Raw genomic sequence first — 26156 nt, forward strand, 5'->3', positions numbered from 1 at the left:
CTGTGCCCCAGGGTCTCCCGTTCTGCGGTTCTGTGCCCCAGGGTCTCTCCCTGCGCTGACATTCCGGGGTCTGGGATCCTTTCCTGTTCTCACATTTTCGGGCACTGTTTGTAATGCCTCTTTCGTTTCCATATTGCGGCAGCCTCGGGGGCCACTAAACCTTCCGAGTGCAAGCCCGGATGCAGTGGGGACCGAGTCCTGGGGCCCTGCCCTTCCTAAATGGAAGCCCCCCGCTCCCCAGCTTGGCACAGTTGGGCAGACAACCCAAGGGGGACGGGGCTGGAGCCGGGATCGGAGGGCTGGGGTGGGGGAGGGGACTGCTGGGGGGGGAGTCTCCCGTTAGGAGGGGTATGGTGGATCAGCCCAAGGCTCAAGGTATGGGGCAGGAACAGGCTTGGCTGGTAACCAGGGAACTCCCCGCCCCCAAAAAAGAAACAAAGCCACCAGCCCGGTCACTTACTCCAGAAGGAGGTGGCACACCTCCCCCCCCCCCAGTTAGTGGCAGAGCTTATACTTGGGGGCTCCTTTCCCTGGCCAGGACTCTTTGTACCCCAACGCCCCTTTTCCCCTTTTGGAAGGACACAGGGGAGGAGTCACCTGGTCTTGGGGGGAGGGAAAAGAAAAGGGGCCTTCTATTCCCAGCCCCCTCCCCGCCCACCCCCATCACATGAGTGGCAGAGCCTAGAGCAGGGGCTCTTAACCTGGGGCTTATGAATTTGTTTTGGTTTTTAATTTTGAACAACTGTGTTTCAGAATGATTGGCTTCCTTTGTAACCCTATATATTTTAATTTATTTTTTTATTTTTAGGCAATTGGGGTTAAGTGACTTGCCCAGGGTCACACAGCTAGTAAGTGTCAAGTGTTTGGTCTGAGATCGGATTTGAACTCAGGTCCCCTGATTTCAGGGCTGGTGCTCTATCCATTGCTCCACCTAGCTGCCCCTATGTTTTATTTTATGCATTTAAAAACACTCTGAGAAGCGGCCCAGAGACTTCTCCAGACCACTGAAGGAGTTTGCCCAGAGCGTGGGGGATTCTGGGAGCCCCCCTTCTCTAGGGCCCCAAGCTGCAGATGGAGGGAAGATTGGCCCTGGTACCCCGGAGGCCAAAGGACGGACACAGGTCTCCCCCAGTCCTTTCACCACTTTTTGCCAAGCCAGGCTTCCTCCACGGCTTTTGACCTCATTCTGTCCTTAATCCTTGTTTCTTCCTGCTCTCTCCAACCTTGTGCTCATTTCTGCGCCTTCTCGAAGAGGATTGGATGGAGTGGAGTCAGGAAGACCTGCGTTCAAATCCAGCCTCAGACATTTACTAGCTATGTGACCTTGGGCAAGTCACTTCACCCTGTTTGCCTCAGTTTCCTCATCTCTAAAATGAGCTGGAGAAGGAAATGGCCAAGCACTCCAGGATCTTTGCCACGAAAACCCCGAGTGGGGTCGTGAACAAAGCCTCTCTCCCATCCAGGTTATGCCAATGAAGTGGGAGAGGCCTTCAGAGCAATCGTGCCCACTTCTGTGGTGTGGCTGAGTTACGGGGTGGCCAGCTCCTATGTGGTGGCCGACGCTGTGGACAAGGGCAAGAAGACCAGAGCTGTGCGTACGGGGACCGTTTGCCCACGCGGTACCACCCATTTTCACCCTACCCCATCCTCAGATGGGGTACAGTCCCGGGGACACTTCTCCCGGACAGCCACTTCCTCCCCGCTCCTGGGGACCGCCCTATTCCTTCCTGAGGATGAGGAGAGAGCTTGCTTGTCCTGCACCTCCCCCTCACTGCCCTGGGGGTGTCCCTCTTCGTGATGCTGGTGGACCCTCCCCCCTTTCAGTCCTCCAGCCCCTGCCCAGACAGCCCCCTCACAGCTCCAGCAGTCTCCTGTTTGGTTCTCCCCACAGGCCCTGAGCCCAGAGTCGGGCAGGACCGCCAAGGTGGCGGTGGCCGTGATGGATACATTCATCTGGCAGGCACTGGCTTCTGTGGCCATCCCGGGCTTCACCATCAACCGTCTGTGCGCCACTTCTCTCTACGTCCTCAGCAGAGCCACCAGCTGGCCCCTGGCTGCCCGCAAGTGGACGACCACGGCCCTGGGGCTGATGGCCATACCCGTCATCATTCACCCCATCGACAGGTACTCACGGGGCCCTCACCCGGGGCTGGCACTGCTGGACATCACTGGGCTTCCTCCCACCCCCTTTAGGGATCTGCTTGGCCTGTGCTAAGCGCCGGGCCTCAGCATCCCGGCCAGGAGAGGAGTGGAGCCTGGCCGGCCCGTCCACCCCTGAGTGGAGGGGCATCACCAGGGAGAGCAGGGGCCGGCACGGCAGAGGGAGGAGGCGGGGGAGGCACGGTGGTCAGTGCCCCAGCCAGGGAGCCGCTGAAGGTGGTCGGGTAGGGAAGTCCCATGGTCAGATCTGTGCCTGAGGAAGGTCTGGGAGGGGTGTGAGGGATAGACTGGGGTGGAGGGAGAGGAGGCGGGGCGACCTTACGTAGGTGAGGGGACGGTGCAGAGAAGGGGTGGATGTGGGAGTGTGACGGAGGAGGGTGGGTCAGGGGGATGAGGAAGAGGGAAGGGTCCAGGATGCTCTGTGGCCACAGACCTGGCAATGGGGAGGGACGTTGGAAAGAAGGGAGGCTGGGGAGGGGTTTGGTTCGAAACCTAGCGAGTGTGAGCCGTGGGACATCCAGTTAGAAACATCCAGCAGGCAGTGGTGGGGCAGGGCAGAGGCCCAAGGGAGACATTGAGGAGGGAGGGAAACATCTGCGAAACCCACAGGAGCTGCTGAGGTGACCAGGGTAGCTAAAAGGAAGAGACCAGTGGGCTTAGCCTAGGACGGAGCTTTGGGAGCCGTTCATGGCCCATGGGCCTGGTAGGGACGACGAGCCGGCCGAGGAGACTGGGAAGGAGCAGGCAGAGAGGCCGGGGATGAACGGGGAGAAAGCCGAGGGTCCCAGACTGCAAGGAGGCGTGGGTGGTCAGCTGCAGCCCGGGGTCTGGGAAGGAGAATGACTGGAGGAAAAGCGTCAGATCTGCCAGGGAGGAGATGGCTGTGGAGAGGACAGTTTCTGTGGAGTCGGGCGGTTTGCAAGTCAGACTGCAACGGTCGTGAGGGGAGGGAGAGGAGGGGGAGGCAGCGTATTTGTCTGAGAAAGGGAGCCGAGATACAGGAAGATGGCAGGAGGGCTTGGCTGTCCGGTGTGGCTAGGGATGAGGGAGGCCTAAGCATGACTGAAGGCACTGGGGAAGGAACCAGTGGGGGTGTGTGTGTGTGTGTGGATATATGTGTGAGAGTGTGTGTATGTGTGAATGTATATGTGTGTGTATGTGTATCAGTGTGCATGTGTGTATGTATAGGTATGGGTGTGAGTGTGTATATTTGTGTGAGTGTATGTGTATGTGTGAGTGTGTGCATGTATGGGGGTGTGTGTGTGTATGTGTGAGTGTGTGTATGTATAGGGGTATGTATGTGTGTGTGTGTGTGTGTGTGTGTGTGTGATTTGCTAGATGGCAGTCATGACGCCCTTGCCGCCTGGCCACCTTGGGTTCTCTTAGGCACATTTCCAGCTCAGTAACTGCAGAGAGGTAGCTTTCTGGCTCCCAGGCTTTGTTAAGCCGGCAGAACTTCCTGGAGGAGGAAGGCACCACTCGCTGTTCTGTGCCTGGGGCAGGCCTCATTGGGAGGGCTGGGTTCCTTTCTGAGCGCTGGGGTTTAAGATAAGGTCTGCAGAGGGGCTGGAGGAGGGCAGCCGGGGGATAAGAGCTTGAGTTTGTGGCGTAGGAGGCTTGGTTGACAGAATTGGCCGAGTTGGCCAGGAGAAGGCTAAGAAGAGAGGCGGGGAAGGCTCAGCCCGGCTCTGCACGGCCCCAGAGAGCAGAGGCCAGGAACCATGGGTGCGTGGTGCAAAGAAGCCGATCTAGGCTCGACATCAGGAACAAATTTCCTAACGCTTTCCAAGTGGAAGGGGCTGCCTCTTGGGATGAGGCCCCTAGGGGTGTCTGACTCTCCATGACCCCATTTGGGGTTTTCTTGGCAAAGATACTGGAGTGGTTTGCCATTTCCTTCTCCTGCTCTTTTTACAGATGAGGAAACTGAGGCAAACAAGGTCACGCAGCTACCACCTGTCGGGTCTTCCTGACTCCAGGTTGGGAGCTCTATGCCTTATGGCGCCACCTAGCAGCCCAGCTAGGTAGTGCAGTGGATAGGATCGTAAAACAGATTTAGAGCCAAATTCTGCTTCAGATACCTAGTGGCTGTGGGACTCTGGGCGAGACTGGGCCTCAGTTTCCTCCTCTGTCAAATGGGGAGGTCGGATTTTTTTCCCCACCCAAAGTGACCCGTAAGGAGGCTGGCTGCACAGCCACTGGCCGCCCCAAACCCTGCCTCCGTGTCTCCACAGGTCAGTGGATTTCCTGATGGACTCCAGCCTACGTAAACTCTACCCTTCTCAGGAGAAGCCCAGCTCCGCTTGACGCCTCCAGCCCTGCCTTGGGCCCAGCTCTTCCCGCATGCCAACTGATGCCTCATCCTCCTGGGAACCTCCAAAGTGGGGGCCTGGGGACCTGAAATCATTGGAGCTCAGATCATCAGAGGAGGAGACTGATGGCCAGAGTGGAGGGAAGCACATTCCCTAGGTTATACTGTGAAGTCAGTGGTAGAGCCAGTTCCTGGGACTCCTGGGTTGTGGTTTCTCTCACTGCCCCCCCCCAACCAAACTAACACTGTGTAAGAAGCATCACCCTCCCCCCACCCCACCCTGCCCCATTTCTTTAGCATTTACAAAGTGCTTTCCCTCCCAGCAACACTGAGGGGGACTTAGTGCCAGTATTATTAGCCCCATTCAATGGATGAGGAAACTGAGGCTCAGGGAGGGAAAACGATTTGCCCAAAGTTGCTCAGGGAGAATTCTGGGGGCGTGAAATGCCAATCAGATCGGGTGGTGGTCTCTCTGGAAGCAGGGATGGGGGGAAACCCAGAATACTGTGACCTAATTGTGGGAGCTGGGAAGACCCCTCCCTCCCACGTCTCTGTCCTGGGGAAGGCTGCCCAGAGGAGGGCCTGGTGAGTGACCCTGCAGGACTCTCGAGGTGCTCAATAAACACAATTCACGTCTAGCAGAATTCGCCTTTTCTGTTCGTGGGAGTGGGTGGGCAGGCCAGCTTTCTTGTTCCCTCATCCTTCGTATCCACCCTACCGAGCGCTGGGCGGGGTTTCTATCGGGGCAGCACAGATGCCCGGGGCCCTGCCCAGAGATCCCTCACCTCTGGCTGCCCGAAAGTTCACCATTGTTTGTGTGAGTATGCCAGCTGGACAGCCGTTAGAACAGGGGATGTCTGAGATGGAAAGGTTAGGGCATGGAATGTCCTGATCTTAGAATCTGACTAGACAGAGACCCTTAACCTGCCATCTGTGAACTTTTGTTTTTCACTATTTTGACAACATTTCCAGGATAATTGCTTTTTTGGTAATCTTGTGTATTTTAACTTTTATTATGAGTATTATTCTTTTTAATTTTATTGTAATTTCAAGCTGTTGTCCTGAGAAGGGCTCTCTTGGCTTCACCTGGGGATGAAGGGATCTGGGTCAGAAGCAGGGGGATGGAACCCTCCAGGCTCAGCCAAGGCCAGCCAGGGAAATGCCTTGGCTCCGGTGGGACCCCCAGATGTTGTGGGTTGCCCTCTGACTGGGGGAGCTTCTGCCTAAAGATGGGTTTGGGATGGGCAGGGTGATGGGGACAGTCTGAGAAAGCACCTCCTGCTAAGGGATTTGAGGAGCCCAGAGACTTCTAGAGAGGGGACAATGACCCGAAGCTGACTGAGAGCTGGGAGGGGCCAGGACACCTTTCAGCTCCTGGGCCTCAGTCCCTCACGTGTCATAGGGAGAGCATAGAGGCTGGCAGAGCTCAGGGATTTTCAGTTTATCCAAATAAAGGAAAGGAAGAGGAACTGGGTGGCTCAGTGGGTAGAGCCCTAGGCTTAGAGTCAGAAAGACTCATCTCCCCGAGTTCAGATCTGGCCTCAGGCGCTTAGCTAGCTGTGTGACCCTGGGCAAGTCACTTTACCTTGTTCACCTCAGTTTCTTCATCTGTAAAATGAGCTGGAGAAGGAAATGGCCAACCACTGCAGGATCTTTGCCAAGAAGACCCCATGGAGAGTTAGGCATGACTGAACATCATCAGGTCCCAGCCCTGACATCCCTCTTCTAAGGGCTCTCCTGGCTCTGACATTCTGTATTAATCACTTAGATTTTTGTTACGCTTTGTGCCTGACAAACCCTTTCCGATTCTGTCTTCTGACCCTTATGACTGCCCCTATAGGGAGACAGCAGGGTTATTGTCCCTGTTTTTCAGATGAGAAAACTGAGTCCTAGACAAAGGGAAATGACTCACCCAAGGTCACACCGTGAATTATTGGATGAAATGGAACCGGAAGGACCCCAGGTCACTTGAATCCCAGCCCCTTCCATCTCTGTCTCCAGCCCCACTTCTGGCTGGGGCAGTAGCAGGTGTGGGGAGATGGAGGCAGCCGTTGCCCAGGGGTGGGAATGATCCACACCTGGGCCTGGGGTGGGGTGGGGCAGTAGGCTATAAAGCCTGGCCCTAGTGGGGAGCCATGACGTGGCCATGTTCCTCCCTGGGGCTGAGAGCAAGGCCTGGTGGCGGCTGCTGATGGCCTTTTGCTGGTGCCTGTCACAGGAGGGTGAGTGAAATCTTGGTTCTCCCTCCGATGGGCTGCATTTACCTTTGCCCACTTCTTCACCCCCTGAGTGAGTGGGGAACCCACAGCAGCCCGTGGGCACTGAGGGGCCCTCCTCCGGGTTTGGGGGGAGGGGCTGGCCCAGGCCCTGATGATGAGGGAGGGGAGGGGGAGCTCTTCCCAATCTCCTCCTTATGTGCGCCCTCTTTCTTCCTCCCAGCTGGAGGAAAGCTCGTCAAACAATACTGAGGTTGAGACTTTCTGCGCTACCGGGGCTCTTAGAGTCCAGGATGTTTTGGTAGGTGGGGAATGAGGCTGTGGATGCAGGCTGTCGGAACAGGGTGTAAACCGTCAAGGCTGGGGGCTCTTAGACCCAAAGTTAGAAGGGTAGGTTCTTGGAGAATACAACCAAGACCCCGATTTGGGAAACCCCTTAGAACACCGAAGGAAGGATGTTGGAGCTGGGAGGTCCGTGCAGGACCAAGGATCTGGGGTCTGTTAAAAGGGTCGGCCAAGAGTCTCTGCAGTTTGCCCCAGTCATTCAATAATGAGGAGGGTCCCCCTGCCTTGGAGAACTTGGAGTCCAAAGACGGAGGCCTTCCTGCTGGTTGGGGGCTGGGATCCTTGGAAAGATGGGACACATATACACACGCACACGCACATGCACACACACATACACGCACACGCACATACTTGGAGTCTAAAGACAGAGGCCTTCCTGCTGGTTGGGGGCTGGGATCCCTGGAAAGATGGGACACATATACACACACACGCACGCACACACACGCACATACATGCACACACACATATACACGCGCACACAATGCACATACACGCACACACACATATACACGCGCACGCACACACACACACACAGAGTTGTCCAACACAATCACTGGAGAGCAGATGGGGCTTCTTAACCTGGGCTCCATGGGATTCCAGGGAGTTTGTGAACTCAGATGAGAGAAAATCACCAGCTTTCTTTTCATTGACCTCTGACTGAAACGGAGGGCCTTCTTCAATTATTTAAAAATGTGATTCCCCAGACTGGCCAAAGGGGCTAAAAAAGGGTTAAGAGCCCCTGCTTTCATGCTCCTTCTTCCTGGGGGGGGCGGGGGGAGGCATTGCCTTTTAAGAGCAGGTAGGCAAGGCTCTATTGCTTCATCCGTAACGGAACACGCACCAGGCCAGTGGGAGAGCCTGGGGTAAGTTGGGGTGGTATCTATGGCCTTGTGGGCAGGACTGCCCACCTTGGGCTGGGTCCTATGGAAGCTGTCACCTTGCCTCCTCGCCCACTGCTCCAAGGGCAGTTGCCTTCCCAGCCTACTGCTTGGGCTCCTGGGGACCATCGGGCAGCAGAGATTCCAAAGGCTTGGTCTTTGTTTTCCCCAAGTCAGCACCAGCTTCCTGGCCGACGACGCCCTCCTCCAGGAGTGTAACAGCACAGACGTTCTCCTGGCCGTGAAGAAGTCGGCCTCTCTGGACGGCCAATACCTGCGCCTGGGCAGCTGCGCCCCTTCCCGAGCCATCACCGTGCTTGGCTATGTCGTCTTTGCTGGCCCACTGAAGGCTTGTGGCTTCTCTCAGCTGGTGAGCCCGGGCTGCTCGGCAGAGATGACCCGTTGGGTGGCAGGGTGTTTAGGCGGAGTTGAGGCAGCCAATCAAACCTGCCATCTACCCCAAAATAAATGAGTCTTGTTGGTGCTCTCGAGTGACCTCCCTCAATCCAGAACCTTATCCACTGGGTCCACGGACTCCTCAAAATCTTATGGTTTGGTACCCAAATACATGAGAGCTGCTGGGTTTTTTTTTTTTCTTTCTCTTTCGTCCTCAAAGAGGACAATGACATCAGGGAGTTGATGCCATGACGTGCAAGTGAATTGGATTTAAGTGAGGGAGGCTGCGCAAAGACACCAGCCTCACTGGATCTGGGTCCAGTGGCCAGATATGGATCAGGACAACTGGAGATGGCCCAGGATGCACTGGGGGACCTTGGCCTTTTCAAGCTAAGGTTCTTAACAGTCTCAGTTTGACTGAGGCAAATCCTATTCAGTGATTAAGGCTAGGTAAGAAATGAAGCAAAGAATGGCCTCTTAAAAAAATTTAATTAATAAAAAAAAATTAGATCTGGGAGGGAAAGACCCTCAGGGTCTGGTCAAAACAGAAACATTTGTTACATTCAGGGCCCAATGACCAAGTAGGCTTGACCTGGGACCTATCAAGGACAGCCCGAGTGATTTGAGGTTAAGGCTGGTCTTTAAGAGAAAAGGAGAAAAAAGAGTTTCAGATTAAAAATGTACATTCCCTTTGGGCAGAGCATCCCTGATTGGCTCATAATGAATGTAAATAACAACTGTTATTGGCCTGAAAAGGCCAAGGTCCTCCACTGCATCCTGGGCGTCTCCAGTTGTCTTGATCCATATCTGGCCGCTGGACATAGGTGGCTCAGGAGGTGAAAGTGAGGCTGGTGACTCAGCCACTCTCACTTAAATCCAATTCAGATGAGGGTAGCAATTTCAGAGAAAGGTGAAATCAATATGGGCCACGGTAGACACTCAGACGTCCTAGCTAGCTGGAAATAACTTTGTTATCCTTGGATGTGGCTTCAGGAAGACCCCAGTTCAACCTTTGTTAAATCATTTTCAGTCGTGTCCGACTGTCTGTGACCCCATCTGAAGTTTTCTTGGCAAAGATATTGTAGGGGTTTGCCATTTTCTTCCCCAGCTCATTTTACAGAGGAGGAAACTGAGGCAAACAGGGTAAAATGACTTGTCCAGGGTACACAGCTAGTAGGAAGAGAAACAGTATGTACATAGATAAGGGAGACAGAATACTAACTAGGAACATCAGTGAAAGCTTTATGGAGGAGGTAGCATTTAAGCTGAGCCTTGAATGAATGAAACCAGGGATTCCAAGGTATGGTGGTAAGGAAGGAGTATGTACCACACATGGAGTAGGGAAATGGAATGCTGGATATAGGAAATGGCAGAGGCCAGCTTGGCTGGAATTTAGAGCAGGTTGGGGAAGAAGAAAGCCCACAAGCATTTATTAAGGGCCTGCTATGTGCTAAGTGCTGTTAGGGGGTGTAATATAAAAAAGGGGACAAGTGAGAGCAAGATGGTGAAAGACTTTAAATGCCAGGCTGAAAAATGGGTATTTTATTCTAGAAACAATAGGGTGTCACTGGAAAAAAAAGTATATTTATAAATATATATATTTTAGATTATATATATATATTTTATATGTTTTATTTATACACATATACCTATATATTTTGAGAGGAATAGCATGATCAGGCCTGATTTGGGGGTACTCGTTTTCTTGGAAGATAGATTGGAGAGGGAAGAGACCGCAGGGAGGGAGACTGATTACAGGGCTGCCCCAATAGTCCAGGTGAGGGATGATGAAGGGTCTGCATTAGGATGGTGCCCTGTGAGTGAAGAGAAAGGGGTCGTAGAGATGGAAACACACGATTGGCCGATTGATTGGATCCGAGGGGTGAGTTCAAATGAGGTTGAGAGCCTGGATGACTAGGAGGGTGGAGGTTCTCCAACAGAAGTGAAGAGTCTCCATCGGAGGCCATTGACCAGAAGAACTAGGGATGTTTAGATGAGGCTGTTTTCAAGTGTTTGAAGGGCAGTCCTGGGGAGGGGGTATTATCCTTGTTTTGTTCCCAGAAGGCAGAACTGGGAGGATTGGGCCAGGTGGGGTGGGGGAGCCTAGGAAGTTGTCCAAAAGAGGATGGAGGCTGGATATCAAGAAAAACTTCTTAATGAAGCCTATCCACAAGCATCCTCTGCAGGCAGTGAATTCTTTGTCACTGGAGGCCTTTAAACTAGGAGTAGGATGAGCACTTGCCGAATATCTTATAAGAAGGGGTTCCTATCTAAATCTGGGTTGCACTAGATGGGCTGAGGTTCCAACTTGGATCTTGGGGTTCTGTGAAGTCAAAGGCCCTGAACTGGGGGCATACAACTTGGTTTCCCAATCTGGGATAAAGCTGCTTGTTCTTAAGAGGTCTTAGGTGTGGGTGTTTGAGCCTGTGTGTGTGTGTAAGATCATGTCACAGTATTGCTGTCACTGTGTACAATGTTTTCCTGGTTCTGCTCACTTCACTCCCCATCCGTTCACATAAGTCTTTACAGGTGTTTCTGAAGTCCACCTGCTCACCATTTCTTATAGCACAATAGTATTCCATTACATTCATATACCATAACTTGCTCAGCCATTCCCTAATGGATGGGCATCCCCTCAATTTCCAATTCTTTGCCACCACAAAAAGAGCTGCTATGAATATTTTTGTACACATGGGTCCTTTTACCCATTTGTATGATCTCTTTGAAGCCCAGGCTGTTTCTAACACAATTGTATTGACCTAAGAGAAGCCTAACATCCCACCCATGACCTCTATAACTGACCTTCGTTTGTAGGGAGGGATCAAGTCCAGTGGCTTTAACAATCTCTGCTTTCTTCCCTTTTCCTAGCTTTAACTCTCTGCTTATCTTACAAGGCTAGAGGTCCCGAACCCTTCCCAGGTCTCTTCTGTGACTGGATCCTTGTCAGGGGTGGGGCACCTGGACTTCTCAGTGAGGCTCTGGCCTGGTGAGTCCTAATTGGGAGTGGAAGGGAAAGGTTACCCTGGTCCAAATCTGCAGGGGGCATGAAGAGCTAGGCTTCCTTTTCTATCCCTTTCAAAGTCGCCTAGGGAGGATGGGCAGGTGACCGAGTTCTTACTGCCTCCCCCATGCATGTGTGAATATCCCTTTACCTTAAAACAGAAAAGGGACCTTAGGACAGAGTATGTTGATAGGAGGAGGTGCTGTAATAATGATAATATTAATAGCTGGCATCTATAGCCCTTTAAGCCTGGGAGGTAAGTGCTATTATTGTTTCCAATTTACAATTGAGGAAACTGATGCTGAGAGTGATTTTCCCAGGGTCACACAGCTTGGCACTGACTATGGAAAGATTTTTACTTAGCCCCTCCTGATTCCACTAAGTCTGCCAAAGTCAGAGCTAGGAAGGGCCTTGGAACAGAAGTCCAGAAGGAAAAGGGCCCTCATGATGCAGGTGGGGAAATCAGAAGCCCAGTGGAGTTTCCTGTGTCCAAAGTCACCCAGCAAATTAGGGGCAGAGTCAGGGATACTTCTGCCTTCTGTCAGCCTATATATTTGAGGGAGTTTATCACCACTTTAAGTAATAGCGCTCGCTCTCTCTCTCTCTCTCTCTCTCTCTCTCTCTCTCTCTCTGTCTCTCTGTCTCTCTGTCTCTCTGTCTCTCTGTCTCTCTCTCTGTCTCTTTGTCTCTGTCTGTATCTCTTTCCCAGGAGGCTTGGATACACCCGCTGTCAGGGTCACTGCTAACTCCACCGCTTTCACCCTGGGCTCTGAGCTCCACCTTGAGTTCTCAGTCACCAGTGACGCCCAGCAGCCCTTGCGCTCTATGTGCATACTTGTGTGGCTTACCCTGGACTAGCCCTGAATCAGCCCCACCTGCGTTACAACATTATCGAGAACTACGGGTGGGTGTCAGGGTGGTCTGTGTTAGGGGCTGGGAGCAAAGTACTAATTAAAAAAATTCAAGGATTTGTTGATAGAAGGGGAAATCTACATCAGGTAAAATAATAATATGAATGGGAAAGACCAGGGTCAAAGCGGCTCTCAGGATGGAATTTTGCAGACAGAGCAAAAACTGACCAGATGGCACCAGGGCTTTTGATCCTGTAGTCTCTACAGCTAGTTGATGTGACTTGCTGTCCTAAGGAAATGTCAGTCACGAAGCCAATACAGAAAAAGTCTCTTACCACAGTACCAAGTCTACTTTTCTGGAGCAGAGGAGGTAGAGATGTGGGGGAGGGGCTATTGCCTATAATGCCCCCCCCCCAGTTTTGCTGCGGTTCATTATTTCTTCTCTTGCTGATTGACCAAGAGGGTGGCCCCAGGAAGGCTGTTGATGTATAGGGAGACACGCTTGAGCAGACTGTATATAGTATGGGATCAAAGGTACAGATGCCCTGAAAAATCCAGTGGGACACGTCCGGGTCTGATTGTCCAGGTGGAAAGGTTGGCTAGAGGTTCTAAATCCCTATGAGCATCTGCATCCTAAAGACTGATTATCCTAGAATGTCAGAGATGGAAGGGACTTTAGACATCACTTATCCTAACCCCCTTATTTTACAGCGGGGGAAACTGAGTCACAGAAGGGCAGTAACTTGGCCAAGGTCACACAGTTGGTAGCGCAGCCAGACTTTAAACCAGTTCCGTCTGGCTCCCCATCAGCTCTATTTCTTCCTTGACAGACCAGTGCTAGAAAGGCTGGTGTTGGGGTGGTGGTAGGAGCTCACTTCTAAACTGTCCATATATTCTTGCGGCCAGAGGGTCTCATCTGGCAGCCTGGGTGGGCAGGGTGGGGAAGGGAGGTCCCTTGCTCTTGAGTAACCATCGTTTGTGGAGGGAGCTTAGGACTTTTCTCCTACCAGGAAACAGTATGTGTATCTGAGACAGCATGAATTCTAATGATGCCTTTAGCCTGGGTTCAGGTCCAACTCTGCTGTGTGACCTTAGGGGAGTGGCTTACCCATTCTGTTTTTCTTTCCCCCATCTTTAAAATGGGATGCTCCCTCTTCTCCCTGCCTCTCCGGGGCTTGCTGCCTTCTCCCTAATGGACTCAGTAGATCCATCACTGATGGGATGCATTGTTTCCGCTGGTTTCTTCCCTGTAGGTGTTTTGTGGATGGTAGGGAAGCTCACTCTCGATTCCTGCCTTGGGCCGCCCCGGAGACTCTGCTGCTGTCCCTACAGGCTTTCCGATTCTCCTAACTAGGCTCAGATATGAGTGAGGATTCTTCTTGGCCTGGAACTGGATTCTCTCCTGAGCTTTCCTTCCCTAGGTGTGCAAGGGACCTGAATAGTCTTTTTCTTTAAAAACAAGTTTTATTTTGGCCTTTTTATTTTTATATCATTATCATCCTCGTTTTACAACTGAGGAAGCTGAGACAGAGGTTAAGTGACTTACCCAGTTTCATATAGCTAAGTAAGCGTCTGAGGTTGGATTTGAACTGTCTCCCTAACTCCAGGCCCAGAATCTATCTGCTGTCCAAACCAGCTACCTCTAAACACGCATTAATTAAGCACCTACTATATGCCAAGGTGGAGGTAGGGAGAAGGAAACAAAAAAAAGGCATAAAAATACATTGTGTGCACCATTCTGTCGTTCCCCGCCTCTCTTCTGAGAAGAAATATATTTTTATACTTTTGGTCATCTTTATTATTTATTACTGTAAAACATTCTGATTTTATTGTTATTATTTCCAATTACTCCGAATCAGCTTCCTTTTTGGAATCCTTTCATTTACGTTGCTGTGGCCCCTGTATGTTACTCTCTTGCTTTCTCTCATTCCCCTCTGGATCAGTCCATCCAAGGCCAGGGCCCTGAATTCGGTCTGAGGGCCCAGCTCTTACTCAGACTGTGACCAGGCGTCTCAAGAATGATGGTTTGTCTCTTCTGAGCAATGCAAGGATCTAAGACACCTCCAAAAGTCTCACGATGGAAATTGCTGTCCACATCCAGAGAAAGAACTATGGAGTTTGGATGCAGATTGAAGCCCACTATTTGCTCTTTTTTTTTTCTTCTGTTTTGTTTCCTCTTTCTTGTGGTTTCTCCTATTGGTTCTAATTCTTCTTTACAACATGACTAATGGAGGGAGGGAGGAGGAGAAAATTTAAAACTCAAAAGCTTGAAGTAAATGTTGAAAACTAAAAATAAATTAGTTAAAAAAAGAATAATGGTTTTTAAATATCTGAAAGAAATGCTAAATTTCACTTGGAGCTAAGCAACGACAAAGATGCTATCTTTTCTCCCGTCGGAGTTCACCAAACTCCCCACTCCACCAATCTAGCCGTGCATCCCTTAGGGGAGCCCCCTCCCCACTGGTAGAGTTCTGAGCTTGCATGCTTGGGTCCATCTGACTGGTGCTGAGTACAGCTTGGGGGCCCCCATGCCGGTGCCTCCCCCCCTTCAAGCCTGATGCCCGTCCTGCAGGTCTACCTTCGTTGCCACCTGCTGGTAGGGGACCCCAAAGTCCCCTCTGACAGCATGAAGAAGGCCTGTTCCTTCTACAGAGAAACAAACAGGTAAGTGTCGCTGAGGGGCTGGGCCCCAGATTAGATCGCGGTCCCTGCTTCGGGCAAAGCTAGCCTTGCTGGGGAGATGGGACCCTCAGCTGCAAGTCGGGTGACTTAGTGCTAGGGCTCTGGTCTTGGTCTTAGGAAGACGTGGATTCAAACTGTGCCTCAGACACTTGGTAACCGTGTGACCCAGGACAAACTGCTGCGTCTTTCTGTGCCTCAGTTTCCTCAGCTGTTAAATGGGGTAGGTTGGATTGCATGGGCTCGAGTTCCTTTCCCGCTCTGACTCTGGGATCCTCTAAGAGGCCCGGTGATTCTTAGGGTGCTACATCCTCTCCATGAATAAAACCAGGTCTGTTTTGACTACGGAGACACCATTTGGCGGTGCCACGGACTTTGGAGAGCTCTCTTCTCTGGGTCTCTCATAGCTCGTTGTGGAGGAGGGGACTCAGAGGGCACCTGTCCAGGTACTTGTCAGGCTGCTTCTGCACAACGGGAGTGACGGTCCCAAAGTGGCCAGTGGAAGGGCTGCTGCTATAACCTCAGGGCAGTGGGGAGCTATCAGAATTTCATGAGCAGGGGAGTGACCTAGTCAGAGTGAGCTCTAAGTGAATCACAGCTTTGTTCTTTGAAGGTGACAAGAGTGTGGAGCCTTTGATGTGGATAGCTTCATGGTCTATTTCTTTTCTTTTTCTTTTTCTTTTTTTTTTTAGGCAGTTGGGGTTAAGTGACTTGCCCAGGGTCACACAGCTTCATGGTCTATTTCTGTTGGGTGGGGTCAGCTGGGTGGGGGGTGACCATGGAAGGCAGAACCCTGTGGTAGTGACAGCAGGGCAGGGAGCAGAATTTGGGTATCCTGACGCCCAGCTCCTCACCGCCCTGTCCCTGCCGTGGCTGCAGGCGGGTACTTCTGGATGACCCCTCACTGAGCAGCGTATGCTGCTGCCGTGAGAGCCGCTGCCGGCCCAACCAGCCCCTGCATTGGAGGGATCTGGCAGGTAGGAGCTGGCTTTGTCCAGCCACCCCTCGGCCTTGTGGGCAGGGAGAGTTCGGGGTTAGAGGGAGGGGTGGGGCAGATGCACTGAGGTGAGAGGGGGCCGTCCATTGGGAGCCAAGCATGATGGGGAAGAGGGGGTGGCCTCTGCCTTTCAGGGTCTGGGGAGCCCTCTGAAGTTACTCGTGTGCAAGACAATCCATTGGTCATGAAGGAAGACTCTTCCCAGGTCTCAGCTTCTATTTTGCTCCTAAAAGACAAGAGTAACAAAGGTGAGCGATGGGGTGAAGGTTATGGACCCCTATGGGAAATCTGGGCCAGCCATCTGCTCAGAATCCTGGCTCTAAGCTGGGCTGGAGGAGACCCAGGAGATCATTGTGTCCTCTCACTTAACAGAAGAGGAGACTGAGTTCTGGAGAGGAGCAGTGACTGGCTATGGGTCATATGTAGTTGTCTGACAGGATTTGAACTCAGATCTTCCTGCCTCCCAGTCTGGTGCCCTATGAGCTGTGCTCTGAGTGTATAGGTGCCCCCCTGACCTGCTTGGCTCTTTCTGGTCTTGTGGGGAGAGCTATAGAATCCCAGAGACAGAAAAGGAAACTTAACTCTCATCTAGTCCTTGTTTCAGAAGGGGAAACTGAGCCCCAGAGGGGAGCAGTGCCTCAGACAAAGAGCAAGGTCTTGTGACTAAGTCCTGTCCCCTCTGGACATCTGAGGGCATCTAGCCCAAGCCTTGTACAAAAGGAATCCCCAGTAGAAAGTTCACAGAGAGGAGTCGTCCTGCCTCTGATTGAAGACATTCAGTGGGGGTGAGGCTGGGGAGGAGGGAGGGAGCAAACCACCCCTAGAAGCATCTGATTTTATGCTTTGTAAAGCATAGTGCCTGGCACATAGTAGGTACTTAATAAATGCTCATTCGTTCCTTCCCCCGTGATTGTTAGGAAGTGTCCCCCACACGTACACATCAAGCTGAAATCTGCCTTCATCCCCTTCGTTACTCCTGGTTCTGTGCTTGGGGGCCAAATACATATACCCCCTCCTCCATATGACGGTTCTTCCCTTGAAGACAACTGTCAGATTCCCGTCCCTCTCCTCCAAGTTAAGCGTTCCCAGTCCCTTCTCCTGGTGCCCGTTTGGCCTGGGCTCCAGACCCTTCCAATCCTGACTGCCCTCCTCTGGGCCCTCTCCAATTTCTCTTGGGCCATGGCCCTCAGAACCGAGCCCAAGGCTCCCCACAAGGTCTGACAGGGCCTATGACTGCCCAGTCCTGGAGGCCAGGCCCCTTTGAAAAGGCCTCGATGCCCTTTTGCTTCAAGATCAGGGATGCCCAGAGCCCAAATCCTCCAAGCCTCAGCTGTTCCTGCTTCCTCCAAGGCAGGGCTTAGAGACTGAAGCTGGTTCAGGGTCATTCAGTCAGGCCTGAGCAGAGCTAGGGGCCCAAGCCCCAGCCGGCCTTGGGTGTTTCCTGCTTCATTTAAAATCCCTGGCTATGGCTGTCTCTAGAAAGCTCTGTCAAAATACCTGCTCTCTGACCTTCCCTGGGCCTGGCTTTCCTCATCTGTGAAATGGGGATAATTCCTGCCCTGCCTCAGGTTATGATTACACAAAGAAGCATAAACTACTGCAGTCCTATTTGTGACCCTCAGGGGGCCACCTGTGACTCCTTTCTTCTTTTTCTCCCCCCCACTCTCCTTCCAGGAGGGCCCCGAGACCCCCTGCTCTTAAGCGTGGGCTCTCTGCTTTTGGAGGTAATGTTGCTTGCCATTCTGGCCACAGCCCTCTGCGTCCACACTAGAGTTCAGCAGAGGTCTCAAACCCGAGCCCGCTGGGTGTCTACCATGGGGAGCTCTTCGTCCTCTGCCCCCCAGAATGCCTGATGGAGAACTTCTCAATAAAGGCCTAGAGTGGTATGCCCAGCCCCCTGTCTTTTCCATGCCTGGGATGGGGGAGAGAGACTGCCCAGGGGCGTAGCTCTAGACCTCCAGACCCCTTGGAGGCCATCTCCCCCATTTTAGAGATGAGGAAACTGAGGTCCAGAGAAGGGGGGGAGGAGCAAGTTGTCCAAAAGCACCTGAGGCTCTGAAGGCTCCATGGCCATGAAGCGTCAGATAGGATTGGTCCCCGGCTCTTCTTGGCTTGCCACATTGGCTCACCTCGCTGTGCCCGGAGCAGAGGAAAAGCAGGCAGATGGTAGCAGTCCCTCGTCAAAATCCCTACCGGGATGTGGGCTAAGGCATCGTCTCCAGAAGGGCTGGGAAGGGCAGCATGTTGTATGTCTTTTAGGTTAGAGGCCAGTCCGGTGCCCTGTGAGCTGTGCTCTAAGTGTATAGGTGCCCCCCTGACCTGCTTGGCTCTTTCTGGTCTTGTGGGGAGAGCTATAGAATCCCAGAGACGGAAAAGGAAACGACTGCAGTCGTTTGGGCAGGAGGGTCCTGGCTTCAAATTCTTCCCAGTGAATTAGCTGTGTGACCAAGAACAGGTCAGCCTGTAGGCCATGACGTCAACTACTAGGTGGTACTAGGTAGTCAACAAGAAGAATAAGCTTCGAGTCATCTGACCTTGTAGTTAATGGGGGTGCCACAGTACATAGAGTGCGAGATCTGGAGTCAGGAAGATCTGAGTTCAAATCCAGCTTCGGATACTTAATAGCTATAAGTCACCTCACCACTGTCTGACTCTGTTTCTTCTGCTATAAGATGGAGTTAAAAATAGCGCCTGAGCCTCCTAGGGGTTTTGTGAGGATCAAATGAGGTGATAAAGGTAAAGCTCTCTGTAAGCTTCAGCCATTATCATTACTCTAAACATCTGGGGCCAGGCACCTGCTTCTCGGCTCCCAGGGGGTAGGGGGGGGTGTTCCCAGCTCTGGCCTTCTTTACGGAGTACCAGATACCATCTTGAGGTTCTGGACCCCTCACAGTATTTTAACACCCCTTATTTCACTCGGAGAGAGGGGTGGCCTCGACCAGACACTGCTGTTACTTCTATGCCCCAGGGCAACTCTCGAAAGGCTGTTTCTTTCATTTTTAAAAAAAAATTAAATTTCATTTTTTTAATGAGCAAAAATGGATTTTTCTCTCCCTCCTCCAATCCCGCCCCTCCCCCACTGTGGGGAGGGAGAGAAACACCTTATGCCACAAGGGTGATTAGACAGAACAAGGGCCTGCATTGTCCTTGCCCAAAATCTTGGGCCTAGGAGTCCACCCCTGCTCCATCAGAAGGTGGGTAGCCAGTTTCTTAATCAGAGAAATCATGTTTTTCAGAGTTGCTAATCCTGACAATACCCTTGTAGGGCAAGCCACAATCACTTAAGCACCTACTGTGTGCCAGGCGAAGGGGAGGACGCCTTGGGTTTCAGCTCTCTTGTCCCTGACCTGCAGCCCTGTGCCTTCATCCTTACCCTGCCCAACCCTGAGTCCCCTGGGAAGGAGCAGTCACTCGTGTCTATGTGCTTAAAGGTTCACAAAGGGTTCTCCTCACACCAGCCTTCTAGGAGAGCTGGCCTGGAACCGGCCCCATTTCTGCAGAAAGATAAACTGAGGCCCAGAGGTGGGAAGTCCCTCGCCCAGGGTTACCTGCTGGGCCTCCAACCTCCAAGCCCAGCCTTCCTGCCTCCACCCCTCACTGCTGAAACGCACCCAGCATCATGGCACCCGGGCTCCTCCACAGCAGGGGGGAGGCCGTGGCTCTCCGGCCCCCTGTGGACTCTACCCCTGCCCACCTGCTGGGCCTTTAGCTGGACCTCCACGTGCTCCTTGTCTCCACATGCGGCCTGCATATATATATATATATATATATATATATATATATAAGCTGGAGAAGGAAATGGCAAACCACTCCAGTATCTCTGCCAGGAAAATCCCAAATGGGGTCACAAAGAGTTGGACGTTACTGAACGCAATGCCCTTACCTCTTAATAACGGGGGCAGGAAAGGAGAGGACACTGGGGGAAAGGGGCAGAGCAGTGAGATGGGGCGGGGTCATCTGATAAAAATGGTAGTGGCTTGTCCTTCTGAGGGCTGTAGGTATACAGAGCAGTCTTTTGGACAACTCTTTTTGGTGAGGGAAGCTACACGAGTAATATTGTCCGTGTATTATAAATGAGAAAGCTGGGCCTCAGAGAACGGAAAGGACTCTGCCAAGGTCACAAGGCAGAGATGCTCCTGCTCATCTTTCCAGTTTGGCTGAGGGGGAAGGGGGCAGGGGGCGGTGGCAGGCCTGGGCAGAGCCCGGCTGTTTCCGGTTGGGCTGATCCCGGACTGGTGGGCCTCATCAGTGTTAGCCTGCTTCTTACATGAGGAACTGTGTCTCTTCCAGACCTAGCTTCCCCTCGCCATGGTGGCCTTGAGGCCGTGCTCACGTCTTGGCTGGTGGTCGTGTTAAGCAAGCCCCTTGGGCTGAGCCTGGGGTTGGGTGGTCTTGGGGTGTCTCCCAGTACATCTCTAGGCTTCGAACCCAAGGCTGCCTTAGGTGGCTGTGATAAGGCGGGGAGGGATCAGGGTTGTGGGGAGGCTCTGTCCTGGTCAGTGCCAGTCTACTTGGCCCAGAGAGAAGTCAGACTGGAGGGAGGGCTCAAAGATCCATTCTGGTATGGCAAAAGGGTGATGGAAGACCAGGCTTTGGTCCTGACTGGCTGTGTGATTGTGGGCAGACCACTGCCCTCTCTGGGCTCCTTTCCCCCTCTCCAAAATAAGGCAGTTGGACTAGCTGACCTCAAATTCCTGCTGTCCTTGTACCTCTGTCTCTGCTCCTCAGCAGCCATAGGTCTCGCACCCTTTGTGGGTCAATAGAGCATATTCTCTGTCCCCTCCACCTGGCCCTGGGGTGGAGCTGGGGGTTGCCAGGTTGATACTCCCATTCACGGCCCCTCAAATGGTGAGTGGGACCAGCTGGTCTTGAATTCCTCCTGTTATTCGGGGATGACCCCAATGTCTAACACCTAACCCTACCCCCAATAACTCCTTATCCGTGTCCTGGCTGACACCTGCTTCCAGACCTCCGTGTGGGAAGGGGAGAGCTCTGGGGCCTTCTTGGTGTGAGGGGCTCCCTTCCCTACAGTGACCCACCGGCCCTGGGCAGTCCCTGCTGTGGCCTCTGGTTTGAGCCCTCCGATCTGGGGAAGCGGCATCAGAAAAGGGGGAGCTGGTGTGTTAGCAAGACTGAACAAACACATTCTTATGGTAAAACTTCTGTAGCAGGAACCAGTCACTCATCAACAAATATTGTTTTTTAAATAATCGTGTAGCAAAGTGAGTTAAGATCTGATAGTCAAGCCAGGAAAACCTGGGTCCAAGCATTAAGGAGATAATGTGGATAGCTCTGGGAGAGGAATTTCACTCCAATAATGCAGAGCAGCAATTGCCTTGGAATTTGGGTTCCTAAAGCATTGTCTGGGGCCTTGGGAGGTGGAGTCACTTGGCCAAGGTGACACAGCCAGCATACGTCAGAGGTGGGGCTGGAACCCGGGTCTTCCAAGCGAGGCTGCCTCTGTCCTGGGCACATAGAAGGTAACAGCGCGGGGGAAGGGATATCTGGGCTGAGCTTGGAAGGAACCTAGCGATGTTATGGTGTGATGGTGAGGAGGGAAGGTATTCTGGGCATGGGGAAGTGAGAGAGGCCGGAGATGGAGGGTCATGGAAGGAAAGAAAGGAAGGAAAAGAAAGAAGAAAAGAAAGGAAGGAAGGAAGGAAAAAAGGTTTATTGGGCCGGACTGTGGAGTCCTCCAAGGGGAGCGAGAGATACAGATCTATTTACATATGTGTGTGTGTGTGTGTGTAAATACACTTGTATGTTCATATATATTCTTTGTGTCTATACCTTTTCAGCTAAAGATATGGTATATAACACAATTTACATTTCTTTCATATTTTATATGTATGCATATGTATGTATATGTATTATATACATAATTTCATACATATGTGTGTATACATATATATTTATGTATACACACATACATTTTTAAAAATTGCCCCAAAATGTGTATGTATAATATGTTATATAGTATATGTGAGTATGTATAATATATATGTGTATGTGTATGTATATATGTATATATACACATGCATGTTGTTGAGTTGTTTCAGTCACGTTTGACTCTGTGAATCCACTTGAGGTTTTCTTGGCAAAGATACTGGTGTCGTTTGCCATTTCCTTCTCCAGTTCATTTTACAGATGAGGAAACTGAGGCAAACAGGTTTATGCTAGTAAGTGTCTGAGGCCGAATTTGAACTCAGAACTCCAGGCCTGGCACTCTGTGCACCGTTGCACCCCCTAGATGTCCTAGATATGTGCATAGACACACACACATGTGTGTATTTCTTTGTGTCCTCAGTGCCTGACACATAGTAGGTGTTTAACAAATGTTTGTTGAATCCAATTTGACGGTCTCTGGTTCTAACGCTGAGATTTTTGGGGCACCCTTCCTTCCTCCCTCCCTCCCTCTGCTCCTCTCACAATCTCTCAGGTCTTTGTCCAGTAACCTGGGGCTTTGCTTCCCTAGTCTAGGGAAGGGTTCGTGTGCTCGTCACCGAGCCTCGGTTTTCCTCATCCATAACTCGAGGGCCTCAGGCCCTTTCCAGCTCTAAGTCTGGAGTCCCATGGGAGGAGGGGGTGGGCCAGATGGCCTTTGAAGGCTCCTCCCAGCTCGGCCATTCCACCCTAGAATGTGTTACCCAGGGACCTGGGGCCTTGACCCAGGCGCCGGCCCAGAGCTCCAGAAGGCCTTTCAGAGGCTATTGGATGTCTAACTCTTCTTAAAGCATGCTGCTCTGCCCAAAGCATGGCCTTTGACCTATCTGTCTTCTCAGCCTCTTGGCATGGGGGGCTTCCCTTGGTAATAGGTCGAGGGCCGTGTCCCTGCTGCCCACTGGCCTTACTCTTCACAGTGGGTGTGACTCGAGGGAAAGGGTGTCCTCTAACCTTCTCCCTGAGGGGGCTGGATGGTGCAGTGGATAGGGGGCACTGACTCTGGGGTGCTACCAGTATGTGTGTGGGGTGCCTGTGATCAGTCGGTCACTAAGGATTGGGGGTCTGAAGAAAGGCAGAAACCCAGCCCCTGCCTTCAAAGAGCTCACATTCCAACGGTGGAGACAATGTTCAGATAAGAACAATGTGAGATACATAATGTGTGAAGGGTGAGGAAGCTTGGAGGGAGGGCCTGTTGGGGCAAAGGCTGGGGCGGCTTGGAGGGAGGGCCTGTTGGGGGAAAGGCTGGGAAGGCTTCTTGCGGGAGGTGGAATTTTAGCTGAGACTTGAAGCTGGGGGTGGAGGACATTGAGAGGTTTGAGGGCATCGATGGTGGCAAAGAGCCTTGAACAAATCCGGGACGTTGAGGCTGAAGAAGGCAAGACTCCAGGGGTGGCCCTGAGGCCAAGCAGAACCAGGAATGATGGAGGCTAGTGCAAGGAGGCTTCAGGCGCCATGCCAGAGGCAAGCTTCCTTAGGAGGAGCACGCTTGTCTTGTCACGATGGAATGGGCCGCCTCGAGGGGACTGGGTAACCTCAGAGGGGATTCTAGTGGAGGCACCAGCTGCGTGAGGGGATGCTACGGCTCAGAGAGTCTATGCTGGGAGCTCCAGGAGGACGCCGGGCAGAGGGCCAACGTGGCCGGCCGTCGTGTCCAAACCCTCCATGAGCACGCATCCCATTCGTGGCCTCCCCTGCAGATGGGCACCCGCCTTCTTCCTGAAGCCCTCCAGTGGTGACAAACCTCCCCAAACGGCCCTTATCCTCTGGGGACAGTTCTCACGAGCAAATTTCTCCTTCCACCAAGCCTCTGTCTTCCTCCTTCACTCCTGCTCCTAATAGTTCTTGCATCCTCCTGGAGTTTTTTCTTCTCAAGGCTAAACACCTCGATTTCTTCCGATTTATCTTCCCATGCCATAGGTTCAAGGCTCTTTGACTTGCTGGTGGTGCTCCTAGGGACAGTCTCTACCTGCCCGGAACTGACCATAGAATTCCAGATTGGGCTGACCAGGCTGGAGGGCCTTATTCTTATTCTTGGAGGTTCTTCCTCTCTATGCAGCTGAAGATCTAATCAGCTTTTTTGGCTGTCCCATAGTGCTGTTGACTCATATTGAGCTTGCAGTCCACTAACACCTCCAGATCTTCTTCATATGAACTAATGCTTAAGCATGCCTCCACAGCCTTCCTCTTGTGAAGTTGACTCCATCCCTCCTCAGACCCTTATCATTTCTCCTGTGTGATTCAGTGCAAAACAAGGTGTTTAGATACTGAGGTGGGGAGAGGGAAGAGTCCTTTTAGAACCTGATTCACATTTTTGGTAGGCACATAGGCACCTGGGACCTGGAGATGACTCGGTAGGGGTTGGAGGCATCTGGGCCAGACATGCCATGTTTAATCGCTAGTTCTCTGAAAAAAAAAATGGTTAAAATTTTCTCCACCACTCCCTTAAATCAACAAATGAAGCCCTGATTCTCAGTGTGTCCCAATTTCCAAGGTATATGCTCACCCTGAATATTTAACAATTGGCTCAGCCACGCCTGTACACCCGGCTCTAGTCGACCCTCGTGTGAGGCCAATCTCTATTTGGTGGCTCACTAGCTGTAAGTCCTCTGGATTTCCTCTCTGAACCTCAGCTTTCTCATCTGTTAAATGGGCATGGCCTAAGAACGTGAGTTGTCAATGTGACTATCCCTTCATTCTCCACTAGAGTTCCTAGGTGAAGGGAGAGCCCAGGTGCTCATAGCTGGACCCTTGGTGGTGCAGAAGGTTCGAGCTTTCTGGTGGTGGGGGACAGCACAGCGGGAGCAAACAGCCCAGGTGGCTGGCTCTCTCTTCAGGCCTTCGTCTTCTGGGGCCCGAGTCGCCGGTTCTGCTCCCTCTCTCCTCCCTCTACAGGACACTATGTCCCTGAATCAATTGACAGTGTCCCACCTCTGATACCCACTAGCTGGGAGACTCTGGGTAAATCACTTGAGCTCTCTGAGCCTTTCTTCCCTGAAGAACGTGTAGAAAGCAACATTTCCCAAATGGTTCTGCTTGTCAGAGCTGGGATCAGAGCCTGCAGGAAAGTGTGAAATCAGGGAGGGGCCCAGAAAGGAAACAGGCAGCATCTTCACACACAGGGTTCTTTATTGGTTCACAGCCCTGCTGGAAAGGCTCCTCAGCCCCAGCCCCTGGGCTCGGGGTTTCCCTCATCTCCCCTCCCTCCTCCCCTCTCCTCCCACCCCTTTCCTTCTCTACTTGCTTCATAATCCTTGAACACATCAATCAATCATCTCTCTACTGCTTTGCCTGTGCAGTTAACCCTTACTGTTTGTATATAGAGAAAGGGGCTGGGGGACCTTGAACAAGTCTCTTCCCCTTCTCCTTGCCTCAGTTTCCTCCTCCATAAAAAAGCGAGTTGGCCAGAGTTCTTTAAGGTCCCTCCCAGCTCCAAATCTATTTGCTGAAGACTCATCTCACCTCTGACATTCCATGTACTACTCCTGCCCCTAAGCTCTGATGAGATCTGTCTAAAGTTCCTCCCAGCTCTAATGATCTATCACCCCAATGTTTCTACAGAGCTCCATGCCTTTGACCTCCCTTAGTGTTGCTAAGTCACTAGAGGTGGAGGTGAAGACTGGCAGGCAGAGGGTGGGGGGAAGTGGGATAATTAAAGCTGGGCTGCCCAGGAATCTCTTTTCCCACCACTGTGTAACCAATTCACAATATTATTTCATCAGTTTAATCTATGCTGGGCTAGGGTGCTAAGCTTTGGGGGGGGTGGCTCGGGCACCTTGGGGAAGGTCTCATCCTAGGCCCTTCCAGGATGGTTTTCCATGGAATTGTCATAAGCATTCACTTTCATCACAAGATCACCTTGCCCTCCACCCCCTTTTCCTATACAGAGTGTCCTCCACCCACTCAGGGAGGGATTCAGTGAAGAGAAAGAGACCTTATACTAAGGATAGGGGAAGCCATTTAAGTGGAATGAAGCCTGAAAAATCAAGGTCTGGTGGATAAGACCTTCAGAAGGCGAGAGAAAGAGTCCTAGAGAGAGGGGGCATTTGGCCTGTCTAGTGCAATTAACCTACAGAGACACCTCACAAAGTAAAGATACCCAGTATAATATAGATAAGCCATAGAGATAACCCACAGTGTAGGCTTAACTGATTGCTATAACAGACAGTGCACAATTAACCTAGAGAGGCAACATGCAAGGTAATTAACCAACTAAGCTGCCAAGTTAGTTGTTAATCTACAGAGGTAACTAATTAACCTCTAGAGATAACCAAGAAAACTGACTGGGGAGAATTGGCAGAAGGGAATTGACAGAAGAGAATTGATCAGAGGAATTGACAGAGGAGAATTGACAGAAGATAATTGTCCAGGGGGAATTAGCAGAG

The 26156-nt window shown here is 51.8% G+C and overlaps 1 protein-coding gene across 1 annotated transcript in view; it reads left to right on the top strand.

Moving 5' to 3' along the window:
• MTFP1 (mitochondrial fission process 1) overlaps positions 1–5109 on the top strand; it is a 5826-nt gene extending 717 nt beyond the window's left edge. Inside the window, exons 2-4 of the mRNA XM_027865014.1 lie at positions 1464–1591; positions 1892–2124; positions 4392–5109. Of these exons, the coding sequence (XP_027720815.1) occupies positions 1464–1591; positions 1892–2124; positions 4392–4464 (434 nt within the window). The 3' untranslated portion in view covers positions 4465–5109. The remainder of the gene's footprint in view (positions 1–1463; positions 1592–1891; positions 2125–4391) is intronic.
• The last annotated feature ends 21047 nt before the right edge of the window (positions 5110–26156 follow it).

Source organism: Vombatus ursinus, unplaced genomic scaffold (assembly GCF_900497805.2).
Source record: "Vombatus ursinus unplaced genomic scaffold, bare-nosed wombat genome assembly UNPS02001287.1, whole genome shotgun sequence".
Taxonomy (NCBI): domain Eukaryota; kingdom Metazoa; phylum Chordata; class Mammalia; order Diprotodontia; family Vombatidae; genus Vombatus; species Vombatus ursinus.